Below are 15,412 nucleotides of genomic sequence, written 5' to 3'. Positions count from 1 at the left end.
AATTAATACTCTGATAGTTTCTTCACTATTTCTTCTGGTCTGAGTGAAGTTCTGTAATCCCATCAGTGATTGCTCACTGCAAAAAGAAGTATATTTGTGTAATCGAAGATTTTAGGTACAGTAAATATATACAGATAACATTTGATTTGACACCGTACTCCAATTATACAGGAACCTATTCAATTCAAAAGGCTTGAATAATAACAAGGAAAGTTGATCGAAAATCTACACTCCCCAAAACAACAAAACAAAAATTTGAAAAGACGGACAGATTTCTAGACTATTTTTCCCCAGCAGGCAGCAAAGTCAAGTCAAGACTAGTTAATGAATTTCTCTTTGATTGATTTATGGATCTCATGTTAGAAACTTCCAAAGCAGTTAGAAAGTCGGCATCCAGTATCTGCTAACTAGAAACGCTTCCATTGATTCCAATTTATATCAATCGGCCGGTCCTGCAAATCAGTCATGCAGATAGCTTTACTTACACATTACATTTCCTCCAATTTGAAGATGAATTCAAAGACTGAAGGTTAGGTGGGAAATAGAAAAGCGTATATATCCTATGAATTTGACCCAGTTGATAACAATTTAACTTCCATAAACAAACCATATGAACCTTCCTAACTGCTAATTTACCCCATCAAGTTTAGATTCAGATACCAAGAGTGTGATGTTAAGTGGTCGTTTTTTATCTATCCCTGTAACTCCAAGCAACAATTGTGAGATGTAAAATCTTTCCCCAAAAATGAAGGAAATGAAAGATTATCTGTCCTATCACTCCTATGCATGTTCTTCATCGATTTAAGCCACTATCTCAATTCTTATGGCATGTACCACTTAATCAATGTTTGGCAAAAACCATACTACTCTCAGACCAAAGAACGTGTACTCCATGGCCTACCATCTCCGATCACAATCTTCATTTCCAGCCATGTATATAATATAACTGAGCTACTAACTAATTTCATCGTTTAGTTATATAAAACAAAGAGCGTAGCTAGAAGGGACTTGTTGTATATATAATTCAGAAGATGCATGATTGCCTTCAGGTCCACAACTCCGGCCACACATGGTCATATCTAAGTTGAAATATACGGGACTGTTTCAGTATTTCGAACTTTTCTGTGTAAGAAATTCCTCATGCGGGACAAGGTGTACGTTGAAGGCTCGACTTCTTTGTTTTTTGGTTCCTTAAGTTTTGTCCAATGCATGAGATGGCCTTCACTATAACACCCATTTCATAACACAACATGAACATTTCAAAGGTTGAACTTGAGCAGCGTTTCCCAATTGCTACCTTACATTTCCAAGACAAAATCTGAAAATCAAAACAAAGAACATCAGTCGACATCCAATATTTCACTCTCATCACTCATGTACTCCATTGTTGAATGGGCTTTGGGTCCATTGAAGCATTTGGGCCAGCTCAAAGAAATGGCAACTGCCTGATGCCATGAGGCACACGCATGAGGTCACCGTCCTCATATCCCGAAATGACAGTTATATCCCTTCACTTGCTCTGCTCTTGGGATTTGGGAAGCTACTAGTTCCAGTACACCAAGCTCTCACACTCCAACTGCTACTGAAATTTCCTTCAGACTTTACTATATAAACAAATTACAGACCCTGATGTGGGACTTGTTTAGGGTTTTGTAACTTCTCTCTGTCAAGCTCTGCAACATTGTCCAAGCTAGAGACCAAGACAAGACTCATCGTCATGATCAAGCTAGTAACATGGACAGCTGGGCTCCATTAATGCCAGATTTTACAGGTACACTGCAAACTGGGACAGTTCTAAATGTCTTTATTCTTCTTGCAAACCAGTTTGTAGATCATGTCAAAGCTTTTCTGAGGCCAATCATACCCTTCTAAGTTCTGAAGCTAACCTTTTCAAGTAGCTAGTTTAGGGTCAAAGAGATATTTTGTTTTGTTTCTGAGTTTCTGACCAAAACTGAGATTGGGTTTCTTGTGAGTTACAAGATGTGTAATGTGCATGTTGCTTGTTTGCTTCAAAGTTTGAGTTGGGTTTGATCTCAAAGCAAGTAAGCAAGTTGGGTTTTGATTTCTTGAGCTTACATAAAGGGTCCAAGTGTTTTGTGGGTCTTAAATGGTGGATTTAGATTGCCAGTGTTCTAAAATGTCTTGGAATCAAGCTCAAATCAAGCTCCACCATCCTCAATCTCGGTTTCTGAATAGTGAATATCAGAAGCAATCGATCCCACCATCTTCATCTTCTGGCAATAAAATTAGTCCAGCAATTCTGTTCATCATAATTGTTCTAGCTGTTGTGTGTTTCGTATCCGGAATCCTTCACTTGCTTGTTAGATTTCTCACCAAGCATAGATCTTCATCGATTTCTGAATCCAATAGATACCCGGAAATGTCTGGGTCTGGAGTTCTCCAGAGACAGTTACAGCAGCTCTTCCATCTTCATGATTCTGGATTAGAGCAAGCTTTCATTGATGCTCTTCCTGTGTTCCTTTATAAAGAGTTGAAGGTCCTAAATGAACCGTTCGATTGTCCTGTTTGTTTGTGTGAGTTTACTGAAAAGGACCAGCTGAGATTGCTTCCATTATGTAGTCATGCTTTTCACATTGATTGCATAGATACATGGTTACTGTCTAATTCTACATGCCCTCTTTGTAGAGGGACACTACATACAGAAGGGATTGCCATTGAGAACCCGATTTTTGATTTCGATGATTTGAGGGAAGAGGAGGGTTTTTCAGAGAATGGAGGAAATGGGGGTATGATTTCTGGTCAAAAGTCTGCAGAGAATGAGATTGAAAAGAGAGTGTTTTCTGTGAGACTTGGAAAGTTTAGAAGTACTACTACTACTACTACAAATGTGGAAGAAGATGAAGGAAGAGGTGTGGAGAGAGTAGAGGGAGAGACTAGTAGTAGTAAGTTGGATGCAAGGAGATGTTACTCAATGGGATCATACCAATATGTTGTTGCTGATTTAGAGGTTCAAGTTGCTCTGAGGCCCAAAAGATCAAGTGGTAATGGTGAAAGTATGAGGATTGTGAAAGGAAGAGTTGGGCAAAATGGGAATTCAAACAATGATAGTGATAGTGAGGGGAAAAAAATTGGAGGTAAAGGTGAAAGCTTTTCTGTTTCCAAAATTTGGCTATGGCCTAAAAAGGGCAATTTTCCAACTTCTGCAGAAACCCAAATGGCCACTTCTTCCTCAGCTACTGTGGGTTTGCCATGGAGTGGTAATAGATCTCAGGAAACATGATCTTCATTATTGTAGTTTGTATTTCTACATCATATAATGGATCTGTATAAATTCTTTATCAGAAAAAAGAGCTGTAGGCTTTGCTTTGTTCTGGAATTTGATTTCTTTGCTGTCATGCTAGATCCTGTTCCAAATAACTTTGTCACAAATTGCAGTGCGCACTTTATCTTTTGTGTAAGATGATGTATAATGACTTTGGCAAATGCTTTTACTTTAACTACAACTTTAGCATTATGCTTAGGACTAGATGCTAAACTTTTATGTTTCACATGTTTGGGGTGGTAAAACAAATGGTAATTTCCACCACATTCAAATGCATATTCTAAATTGAAAGTTTTACTACAACTCGGAGTATTGAAACTCAAGAGCATTATAGTTTGAAACGGTTGTTTTCTCTTATTGTTTAAGAGAAATAATCACACCTTGTGATGTCCCTAAACATGAATAAGAACATAGACTTGGTATATTGTATGAAATAGTGACATCAAAGTGATGCTTTTGGCTGCTGTGGGTGTCTAGAAGATTTGCATTTCTCTCTTTTCTTCTTCTTTTTGATCCTGTCATGGAATCCCATTTTTGTTTTGGAGGACATAGTGGTTTGGTGGGATCGTGATGAAAAAGGGATTCGAGGGACTCTTGTGATGAAGCTGCCTGCATGAGTCTACAGGTTCACCATGGCGGGCGGGCCACGGCGGCCCAGCCGTGGATGGTGGGCTCGTTAGAGGTGGAGTGTTCTCAACCAAATAATGCGATATAATTTCCGAGTAACACAGACAAATTTAGAGAGGGAGACAGCTCTCAAGTCAAGATTAATATAATAAAATGGACACAACATTAGAGGTCCACCGGCTCAATAGATGTGAAATTGGGGTTAGTGATGATTATATTTTGTAGCCCACATAATCATTTGAAATTATAATAATGTATGATCTGAAAAAAACGCCATGAAATAGGCGAGAACAACTCAGATCCGAACAATTCATCATGATGCATTGGGACTTTGGTAGTCGGTAAGTTCTATGATCTCACTACAATACCAACTCCACAAAGTCAGAACCTTAAAAGAGAGGTATTCATGTTTATGGGAGAACCCCAAGGCCTCGCAGGTTGGGTATAAATAAAATACATAACGACTACTTGAATCTCGTATGATTAAAAATGACACCTTACCAAAAATATTTGACTTGCATTATTAACTATCAACAGAAAAGAAAGTGAGCTATAGAATAGTGAAGGTTGAATCAAACAATGAAATACCACAACAGACGCAGTATACTTTTTTGACACGAATGGGGAAGCAGAGGCGAAAGCACTAATACTTTTGCTAGAGCAAAACAGGTTTTTGGAAGATCTTCAGGGCTATACGTTAAACTCGATCTCTCAGAGATGGAATGATCTATTTATCAATATATCACTCCACAAAAGAATAGCTAAAATATAATTATTTTCCATGAATGTTACAAAAGATTAAATAGTTTGAAGTACATCTACAAAGAAAGATGACAATGAAAAAGGTTTACATAACTGACTCGATGAAAATTGTTACACTAAATCAAATTTGATATACTATATTATCTATATAGCTGATTTGTGTTCCAGAAAAGAAGTATGATCTGCAATCTCAAACAATAAGAGGCTACTGTGCAAATCCAAACTAACAAAAGTAGACACACCACCTCAAAGATCTCAACAAGACACGAGCTCCCTCCTTTGTGCAGCGAAGGCAAAATTTAATCCCCACAATATCGTAAAGGAATCATTTGTAATAATGTACATAAACCACTTACAAGGGGGAAGAAAATTGAAGGGGGAGTTATGGGGCCATTGGATGAATCCCGTACTCTTGAGAAAAACCACTCCCACTTGCTAAGAAGATGCCACCCTGAATTGAACAATCACAAGAAAAAGATTGCATTGACACGACGGACAGTGAGAAGATGGAGGCTTGTGCTGCACCATCTTTACCATCTAGAACTGCTCCACTTCATAAGCCCTGGGGAAAATTGTTGATCTGTCCTTCCTCCAAAACATCTTTGTTGTTCATCTTGTAAGCTATCCTTATGCGCATGACGAGACTTTTCTGAAAAAAAGAAGAAGAAGAAAGTAAGCATCCACTACATCCATCCAAAAATGAGCAGAAAAAAAAAAACTACAAATAGGATCCATCTAAATCCTTAAAGACCCTATAAAGGATCCGAGTCCCAATCCATGTCATAGGGCTTTCGATAGGTTTTTGCATGTGTGTAGACATAGATGTATACATGCTATAATTGTGGAGTACCAATAAGGACTTAAAGTTCCTTAATCTTAAAGGTGAATGAATAGAAGCCAAATAAGTGTTTTCTCATGACATGAAGGCAAGTTCAGAGCCTAAACAAAACACATAGACAGAGATTCAGATACCTTTCCATGTTGGCTATTGGTAACTCTCAAAGTTTGTGTAATGGACTCGTTACCACTTGCCGGAAGAGTATTGCCGCTAGCTGGCTCCAAGTGCAGTTGTAGAAACTGTAACTCACAATAAAAAATAAAAGTCAGAAGTGCGAGTTCAAGTTAAGAACAAATAACTTATTGCATGTGCACTTACATTTCAACTACATAAAGAAACAAACTTAAAATAGTCACCAATACAGGAACACAGCAGTAAAGAAATTTGGGAATCCGTATATGAACACTCAGGTGAGTCAGGTCCTTCCACACTTTTCAAACATATAGTTGAGAAAAGACAACTAACTACTTAACTAGCACACTTACCATACACGCCAATGAAATCCCACTGACACACAGACAAATATAAAAGACAGAACAGTATAGAAGATAATTTTGTAAGCAATATTACCTTTGGAACAGCTGCCTGAAAAATAAAATCTGTATAGACACTCGGTGACAAATTAGTGAATGTAGCCTTGATTATTGTCGTTTGTGGATTTCCAGGCAGCTTCGAAAAGTTAAACCCTATCCTCAAATTGCTACTCTCAAATGCAACTACAGATGGATAAGCAGGGCCATTGTTTTCTGGATCACAGAGAAGAGGGCTGTCACCAAATTAACCCGAGCATATCTGAATGTTAACTTCTCATTGTTACTGAAAGTTTTACCTTGTATTGGGGAGTTGGTCGCAAAGCTGTCCAACAAATCAATCGCTCCAGCAGAAGAAGTGGGTTGTACGGAGTTCGAAGATGGAGATGATAGTACATCTAATGGTGAAACAGATGCTTTGTTATCTTGACCAGAATTTAACAGATCAGAGATAGCTGAGCTACTTTGTGTAGGCGTACCAATAGACAAGAGATCCATTAAAGCATTGGTGCCATTGTTTGGAGAATGATTCACACCTACAAGCGTTTCACAATCAGTATTTGTGGGTCGACTAGAGAAACAATGCAATAATTACTTTCTTTTCCAATCTAAACACCAAACAATTATAATCCATACAATAACTTCTTGATATCACCAAACAAAAGAACAGAGTGCAGTTCATGCATTACAGTGTGGATTTCTCAAAAATGTATCTTGTAGAATCTGTAGGTTTTAATCAAATTTCAATAACTAGCATGAACCAGAACTACAGCAGTCCAGCCATAAAGCTCTCGGCAACATTACCTTATCACCCCAAAATTTCCACGAGAAGAAAATCAAAATTTTGAAAAATCAACAGAAACATAATGTTTCATTGGTAGGTGCAGGTGAAACTTACCCGATTGTTTCGACAAATCAACATCGAGAAGATCATGAAGAAAATCACCACCAGAGGAGCTAGGGGCCGGCACATCATCTGAATTTAGATCAAGTAAATCCACAAGAGGAGCTGAAGAAGGTTTGGCAACTCCATTTGGTATGTTGATTGAAGCATGAGCAGAAGTTGATGTAGTAGTTGGTATAGAACCACTCTGCTGTTCCTCCCACTGTAACAAATCCAAAGTTGGCATCCTCTCAACCAGTGTAGATCTGCAAAACCTCATACCATCAGCTTTGTGGTTTCACGTAGTACACAACACACATATGTGAGAGAGAGAGAGAGAGAGAGAGAGAGAGAGAGAGAGAGTNGAGAGAGAGAGAGAGAGAATATATGGATGATCTCTGTTGTACGCACACCACACATGCACACGTGTGTCTTCTCAGAGCAAGGGGAGAACAAATATAACAATTGCAACTTATACCTAATGTTCTGATGCTTCGAGATAATAGAATTCATTTCAATGGATCTTTGCTGCAGTTCAAGCACAAGGCTTCCTTTATACTGAGCTACAATTTCTTTGATCCTCCTACATAGGCCATTCAATGAACAATTAGGCTCTGTGTAAAAAAAACAAAATGAGATGATAATAAATAAAAAAGCAAATTAAAATAGAAACATACTCTGAACAAGATGGGAAACGTGAAGATAGCTTTAAGAGAGCAATCAGAGCCATAGCCTTGGTAGTAAGATCCGAGGTATGGTGCTTAAGGGCAATTTCTATGATATCCACAGCATCAGACTCTGTTACCTGTTTTTTTAATACATATCATTTTTTTTTACAAAAGAAAATCCGTCAGGAAACTTTTGACAGAAACATAGAAGGATGCAAACTCATTGGTCCAAACCACAGACAGTATTACCAACTCAAAATGAGATGGATCTTTAATCAAAGATGAGATACTTCATTATGGCATGACGCTAAATCAGAAAATAGTTTATTTTGTTTTAATATCTGTCCTCTAGGTTTTAAAAGAATAACAAAACACCTTGTAGAGGTCTTCGTTTTATCAATTTCTTCAGATATTGATCATTATTCCAACATATAGTATTACATACTGCATGCATAGAAGTTTATGACTTCTAAAGATAAACAGATGGCCACGATATTTTATATACATAAAAGACGCCAGCATGATAGCTAAGAATCAAGCATAACATAGTGTCCACAAATTACTACACTTGTACAACAAGTATGATGGCAGATGACACGAGAAAGTTATGTGACTGAAAGATGAATACATAAACTTCAGATGATGGAAAGCATGAAAATGAAAACTCACTGTTATGGGATCCTCAACATCAAGCATGCCAATATTATTTACCAACATGTCACCGTATTCTCCGATGCACCAAACTGCTACTCGGACCAAGCTTTCCTGGATAAAAATATACTAAAAGACATCAATAACATGAAAATGTTGATACTGAAGATACTATGGATTGTGAACTGGGCACTAATCCTATTGAAGAAAACATTAATCACCTGATCCGCTGATGTTTGGATTGCTCTGTATAAAGCCCTAACCGTATACCCATGAAGATCAGGTGAATTTGTTATCACAACAATAACCGCATGCCATACTTCATCTTTTACAAAATTTCCAGCCTACTAAGCATGGCAGAAAGATGAGTACTTCGAAACAAAGTATACTACTAACTATATGTAAAAGTAGCTGAAATGACACAAGAACAGTTAAGGAAAAGAGAGTATGCACAATTTTAAGGAAATGAGAGTAGATTATATGTAAACAAAAAATTATAACAGTTAACTCTATAGCTATCCTCCATACAACTTAATTAAAGCCTACAACATTTCATTTAGATTTATACCTCGGAGAGAACCTTGAGCATCTGATCAATGTACCAAATCTTCTCAGGGGAAAACCTAAGACACCACACAGTGCATGTTCATCAACTAACAGTTGTGAAATAAAATTTAATACATGTCACATGATTCTACAATATTGAACATCAGCATTACCAAGCCCGCCTCCAAGTAATATACTTGTCATCAGCAAACAAGTCAAAGAGCTAAGAAACATCTATGGCAATATATATTGAACCAAACTGCCTTAGGAAGAAGCAGCAATTCATGTATCCCACATCTACAGGAATTATGATGGTAAAAGAAACTAGAATGAAAAATATTCACAGCTGGAAAATATATCCATGGAGCATCAAACCATCTAAAGCAGCTAGCACTCATTTTAATTACTTAGTACAGAATGTACAAGTAAGTCCACTCTGGATTCCTTGCAGAAAATAAGAATCTAATTCAAATTCATAAACCCCATAACTTTTATCTTTAAAAAGAAAAATATACAATCATGAACTGCAAAACTTACTTCTTGACAAGAGAGCAAATTTTCGCTGTAAGATCTCCCTTGAAATCTTCATCACTTACTTCCAAATAATCAATGAGCTCTTTTGTTAGAGGTTTCACGTTAGTTTCATTCACAAGGACATAAACAAGTTCAAGGGCCCTTTTACGAATTGAAGCATCTAAATCCTGAAAGGATAAAAGTCAAGAAATAAGCTTTTCAAGTTGTACATAAGTGCATTTAGTTCTTGACCTAGAACATGTAGCACACAATTGGGAACAGGGCATGATAGAACACTTGACGGGAAAAAAAAAATATTTCAGTTCATATCAAAATTTAATCAACAAATGTTTTAATCTTCTCATTTAAATAAACACAAGTAATCACTATACCTTTACACATTCCAAGATAGTTGCCCGATGCCTCTGTACAGCTTGAGCATCAACTGTAATGGCTCTCATCAGCATGTTTAACGCAACATATCTGCAAGGTGTGAGACAAAGGAATTGATATGAAACCACAAATGGCAAAGAGCCGAGCAAGAACATAATTATCCCCCAGGGATGACAAAGTGTAAATTCTGACACTCACCCAGCTTTTTCAAGAAAAGAAAAGATCCTTTAAATGTCAGACATCTAGGTGACTAGGTCCTACCAGAAACTGTAAGCCTTTCGGACTAGTTAAATAATTTAAGTTGAAAATCTCATTCATGAGATCCCCTCAAAGTACCACTACATCTCAGATCTACAAAATCACATGGGGTATCATCCAGAGGGAGCTTGCTTTCAATGACATACTAATGTGGATGGCTAAGGCAAACCTAAAGCAACTAACAAAGTTGAAAATCTAAGAACTGATGTGGTGGCAGACTATTGACAGGCCCAAACTAGGAGAGTAATTATCCTCCCAAAGCTAATTTCATAAGCATGCATGCAGTCAATATGAAGTGATAAAGCACCGCAAGCAAACCTGATATTGTTGTCACGATTCGATAAGAATCTTCCCAAAATATTGATGGCAAGCACACGTAAGCCACCATTATCTTCGATGCTCATTATAGTTGCCACACATTCGTATAGAATTGCATTCCCTGCATTTTTGTTTGACTCAGTTTTTGTAGCCACCTGGGAAAGAAATAATAGTCAGTTGTAGAACGAATTACAAGTAACTTGTCTATTTTTGAAGCAAGTACTTGAACCATAGGCCAGCCTTAGGATTAATAATGTGCAATATAGAAGAAAGAAGATTTTTTGTGCAAATAAGCCTAATTTGAATGAATATGCATCACGACAAGAAATGAGCATGGCTGAGGTTAAGTAAAGAACCTAGGACCGTCCTAGTTGTTTTTTTTTTTCCCTCGGCTGCGACTTTTGACCCTCTGCGCCTGTAACTGGAGGGATCACTGCAGTTTTCGTCTGCCTAAGCACGGCTTTTAAAATCACCTTAATCACAATAAGGTTTTAAAGGGTGCTTTTCCGCCTAGGCAGTCACTAAATGCAACCATGAAATAAGCTAATTTATTTATTCTATCTCTTCCTGATACACACCGTGAAAAATGATACATGCACCACAAAGAAAATAAAACTAGTCTTTGAAGTATGTTTATTATTTAACAAAAGCTTGATTTACTGAGAAGATGCAGAAGCATAGACTACATTACATAGATTTTACGATTCTCACATTAAAGACTGTAAGGTTAGTGAGGTTGGAGTTGAGTCATTCTAAAGCAGTAAGCTAATGAATAAAAAAAATACAATGACTGAAAGTAAAGATAGCACCGGATAAAGTATGACACTTACCTGGGCAAGTATGTCATTCATACATTCACTCGCATCCTCATCTCCTTGACCCAAAACACGCAAAAGCTTCAGCAATCTAATATGGAGGAAGGGATCCGTGATCCCAGCAATGTCGTACTCAGGAGCATATGGGCTGTTCACTAGATCCTTTAGTGTCTTGACCAAACCCTCAGTGCACTTCTACATTAACATAAGCACAACTTGTTAATAAAAGGAAATTAAAAGAGCAATGATTACATTAAAAGATTGCAAAGTATATCATACATTTCTCCAGCAAAGGGATTAAAAGAGCATAAGTATCAAACATTACAACTGTATATATAAGCATTCATTACAAATGGTTTTTAAATGATGTAATCTTTTGCCGTAATCAGACACAGAGAACCTAATTAATAACTGGTCAACGCTAAAACTTATTTATCTACAATAGACAACATGCACTGTCAAGTTTAACCAAGAATACTCCGCAGAAACAGTGTACGTTTTGTTCAAATAATTGAATTCTTGACAAACATCCTAGTCTAGCATCTACAGACAAAAAATATGGACAATATTCTCCGAAGAAGAATGAGAGCCAGTATGGAAAATCCGTAGTCTATAAGATAAACTCAGCACAAAGACAACAATCTATTTCAATTCCAGTTGCAGCACAATATGTGTGTGTGTGTGTACATGTACATATATCCTTTTAAGTAGCAAAGATAAAAAAAATGCAATAGTCAAGTTACCAATCTAAAGTATTCGAGGGCTTCTTCACTGATTTTACAAAGATCTGTACAAAGTTGAACTCCTGTGATTAAAACGCCATGATGCTTTTCTTTAAGTAAGGCAGCAGCAGGATTAATAAAGTTTTCCGCCAGTTCAGGTACTTTCTTTATAATCCTTATTGAGCACAATGCTGCCTGTAATGAACAGTGAGTGCAGTCAACGTACGATGATGAAAGCATAAATGTCAGGAAAGCATAAGAGTAGCCCCAACAAACTCAGGAGAGCATAAATGTCACCCCGTCAAACATAAGACAATAAATTGATGAAATGTTACGAAAAATCAGGCACACATGACACTGTTATTGTATCAATTTTCTACAAAGGGTTTTGAGAAGAACTTAATTATCATTGTCAGACCTTGAATGCTAAAATCAATCTCAAGGGCTAGACTAATTCTGGCTCATCCTCATCCTCATCTTTTACTACCTCACGAGATTACCATATGATGCCATACATAAAATATGATATGAAGCCCCAAAAAAAAAAACAAACACACAGGTCCATAATATATTAGTAAAACTTACCTTTTTCCGGATATTTGGATCTCGAAATTGCAGCAATCTTTCTACTTCTGGTGCAAGATCACGAGCCATCTCTGCTGAACAAATATTTCCCAAAGCACAAAGAGCAAGTCCAACAATATACTGGTTTGTGTGATTCAGATCTCTGAGCAAAAATTAAGGTCGGTACAAGGAAATTTCTGATCAACTATCCATTGTGTTTGAGACAGTAATTTATTTTTGACAAGATTGCTTAGTAAAAGTAGAGACAGAAAACAACATGAGATGGGAAATGATATAAAAAATAGAGCAGGCTTATCTAAATGAAAATCATCAAAGAATTGGATACTGTTTCAACGAGTTTGTGACCAACATCAAAACTTCTTGTCTTTCATCGAGAAGCAGCATGAGGCCAAGATACCCTATTCTCTTCTCCGGAAAACCAGCAGATGCTATCAATTTCAGGCACTCCATTTGACCAAAATGTGTTGGGTAACCCAGCATGTGGATGAACATGAGCTTAGCCAGGTTACGGTGCCTGTAGTCATGATCATTTTCATTTATGGCAGCACGAATAGCAGCACACTCTTTCCTTACAACACCGCGTTCCTCTGCTGCAGTTTTGCAAGCACGTATTGCCCGAATCATGTCCCTGCAACAGAACAGTAAGTACGTACCACAAAACATGTTATAAAAGATCAAGTAAATAATATTACCCTTTTCATATTTAAAGGGTGGATATGGATATAAGTAGCAGTCTAGACTAGTAAAAGTTTTAACAGTTGACGAGCTCTGAGCTCAACAATGTACTAGCAGTTCCCCAATACATAAACATGTCCATTGAGAATGTAGAAGTTCACTTAAACCAGAATACGGCTCGCCTTCACCTATAACAATTTAATTCTATTGTAGTCATATCTATGTAGCTAAACTGAATATAGTGAATAGCACCACTATATCACTCCAACCAATAACTTGCCACCTAATGCAACTCAAAACTCCCTTGAGCTAGATAAATCAGAACCGTACCAAAATCGATAACAATGCTCACACTAACATAGAGCTTGTCAACTTCTCATTACATTTCCTCTCCAAATAAGAATCTCAACATTGTGGCCAAACGCACAACACGTCTATGCCTTCCGACATCATACCATATACAGATCAAGTACACTCTCCTATCATAGAACCAGTCGAGCATCCTAACAATGCAAGTAGCTACTTACTCTAAAGCACAAGTCCACACCACACATTTACTTCCCTAATTTCAACTAACCACACCCTATCGAAAAACCGAAATCCTAAAACTATTCCACAAGCATCTCCAACTACACATCCAACGGAATCAAACCAAAAACCGCTCATTTCAGCTACAATGGACCTTAACTACACAATTCCATAGCAAAAACGACGAATCTTCCTGAATCTAACCAAATTTCATACAATTGAGCACGAATTGAAATCGAAAACACTGATCGTATTAGATAAATGCTTAGATGATTACCTCAGGCGCGTTCCGGAGGAGAAGGGATTCATGATTGGGTGAGGTGGCGAAGCTCCGGTAGAGCTCAACCTGATCCGGAAACGGAAATCAAACTCGGCGACGATCGATCAAACCGAAACCCGGCGGCGAAAATGGACAGTCCGAATTCGGAATCGGAGATCCGAATACTTGAATCTCAGAGAGATCTTAGAGAACGAAGAAAGAGATTTTGGATCTGAGAGAGACTTATAAATCGTCGAGTCTGTACTTCCAGGATGAATGGGAATTATGGAAATGGAAAAACTAATAAAAATTCTAGTCTTTAACTCCAAAAAAATAATATATATAACTCGACTTCGTCACCCGCGGGTGTGAACACATAAGTCACCGTCCTACGTAGCCCGTATACGCCGATGTGGATCTCCACCCGTATAGGCGTATCCCAACTCGGATACGTGAGTGAAAAGCCGGAATTGCCCCATGTATCTTACGGATACATACATCCAGATGTTTACGGCCGTATATACAGAAGTGTACTGCAATTTTCGGCCATACCAAGGCGTACTTGGTGACTTGTAGGTTAAGAATTTGTTCTCAAAAACGTCATAAATGAGTCATGAACTGTCGGAAACATCTCTGTAAATAAGTTGGATCGTAGGGTCAATGGTGAATTTTGACCTTGGTGTGTCGGTGTTTACTTTAACACTATAAGAACCAAAAGTCATTATTGCTCCATGTATCTGACTTATTTACGCATATGTATCCGGGCGTATCTAATGTGTATTCGACAGTCTCCGATCTTTTATGGCCATACCAGCGCGTACCTAGTGACTTGTTTTTTCAGAATTTGATTTCAGAAATACCGGAAAAGTTCTAAAAACGCGTCGGAAAAGTCAAAAACGTGGGGGCAATATTGTTTTCCACTTTGTAGTGCGAAATCTCCTGGGAAGGGGTGATATCATAGGACAGTGCAAGCAAAGTGAATGGATATCGCACGGTGCAAGCAAATTGTAATTTTCGGCCATACCAACGCGTACTCGGTGACTTGTAGGTTAAGAATTTGTTCTCGAAAACACACCGTGAATGATCAAAAACACGTCGAAAATGTCTTGAAATGTCTCCGTAAATAAGTTGGATTGTAGGGTCAATGGTAACTTTTGACTTTGGTGTGTAAGAGTATCTTTAATGATATAGTCATTTAGAGTGTGTCAATTTTTATTTTGACATGTGACATGGTCATCCAACAATTTGATTATGTTGTGCTCCATCCATAATGTCTTTTAACTTAATTATTTTATTGATTTGTTAAAAAAGCTGAAGCCATATAATGCCTTAGTAAAGAAAAAAATGATGTACCCACTATTAAATTAACAAAAATAAATAAATGACTATGACAAAATGGGTTGTCAAATTTGACACAAGACTTCAACAAAATTATTACTATTGCACCATCATGTCATGTTTAGCATGTTGGTTGGAGGACAATGATAGTGAAATATATGTCCATCTTTACTTTAACAATAAGAACCAAAAGTTATTATTGCTCCCATGCATCCAACTT

General features: G+C 37.4%; 2 protein-coding genes across 3 annotated transcripts; one reads left to right on the top strand and one right to left on the bottom strand.

The window, feature by feature from the left end:
• Positions 1–1,733: 1,733 nt before the first annotated feature.
• On the top strand, positions 1,734–3,470 carry LOC101314272 (RING-H2 finger protein ATL46-like). The gene has a single exon (XM_004297604.1). The coding sequence runs from the start codon at positions 2,108–2,110 to the stop codon at positions 3,239–3,241; it is 1,134 nt and encodes a 377-aa protein (XP_004297652.1). The 5' UTR covers positions 1,734–2,107; the 3' UTR covers positions 3,242–3,470.
• Positions 3,471–4,622: 1,152 nt separating this feature from the next.
• Positions 4,623–14,122, bottom strand: LOC101313793 (AP-1 complex subunit gamma-2-like). 2 transcript variants are annotated; one of them, XM_004297603.1, is made up of 19 exons: positions 13,873–14,122; positions 12,718–13,020; positions 12,393–12,534; positions 11,829–12,002; positions 11,101–11,280; positions 10,271–10,425; positions 9,694–9,784; positions 9,326–9,489; positions 8,811–8,865; positions 8,464–8,586; positions 8,261–8,356; positions 7,601–7,728; positions 7,402–7,506; positions 6,939–7,189; positions 6,520–6,576; positions 6,340–6,438; positions 6,081–6,256; positions 5,645–5,749; positions 4,623–5,321 (listed from the first exon to the last, which is right to left on the bottom strand). In XM_004297603.1, the coding sequence occupies exons 1-19, from the start codon at positions 13,902–13,904 to the stop codon at positions 5,226–5,228; spliced, it is 2,532 nt and encodes an 843-aa protein (XP_004297651.1). In that variant the 5' UTR covers positions 13,905–14,122; the 3' UTR covers positions 4,623–5,225. The 2 variants fall into 2 exon arrangements, with proteins under 2 accessions (XP_004297651.1, XP_004297650.1); XM_004297602.1 differs by having other exon boundaries at positions 6,340–6,576.
• Positions 14,123–15,412: the final 1,290 nt, after the last annotated feature.

Source organism: Fragaria vesca, linkage group LG4 (assembly GCF_000184155.1).
Source record: "Fragaria vesca subsp. vesca linkage group LG4, FraVesHawaii_1.0, whole genome shotgun sequence".
In the NCBI taxonomy this organism is placed as follows: domain Eukaryota; kingdom Viridiplantae; phylum Streptophyta; class Magnoliopsida; order Rosales; family Rosaceae; genus Fragaria; species Fragaria vesca.
Note: the sequence above shows the minus strand (reverse complement) of the source record. Positions and strands in the feature narration are given on the sequence as shown.

What these genes read in the sequence shown, in the direction of transcription:
- LOC101314272 (XM_004297604.1), top strand. Translation starts at nt 2,108, where the DNA reads ATGGTGGATTTAGATTGCCAGTGTTCTAAAATGTCTTGGAATCAAGCT.
- LOC101313793 (XM_004297602.1), bottom strand. Translation starts at nt 13,904, where the DNA reads ATGAATCCCTTCTCCTCCGGAACGCGCCTGAG. An exon ending in GTCACAAACTCGTTGAAACA is followed by an intron (nt 12,535 to 12,717) that starts GTATCCAATTCT and finishes ATTTTTGCTCAG; the next exon opens with AGATCTGAATCACACAAACC. An exon ending in ATGTTGAGGATCCCATAACA is followed by an intron (nt 7,729 to 8,260) that starts GTGAGTTTTCAT and finishes TTAAAAAAACAG; the next exon opens with GTAACAGAGTCTGATGCTGT.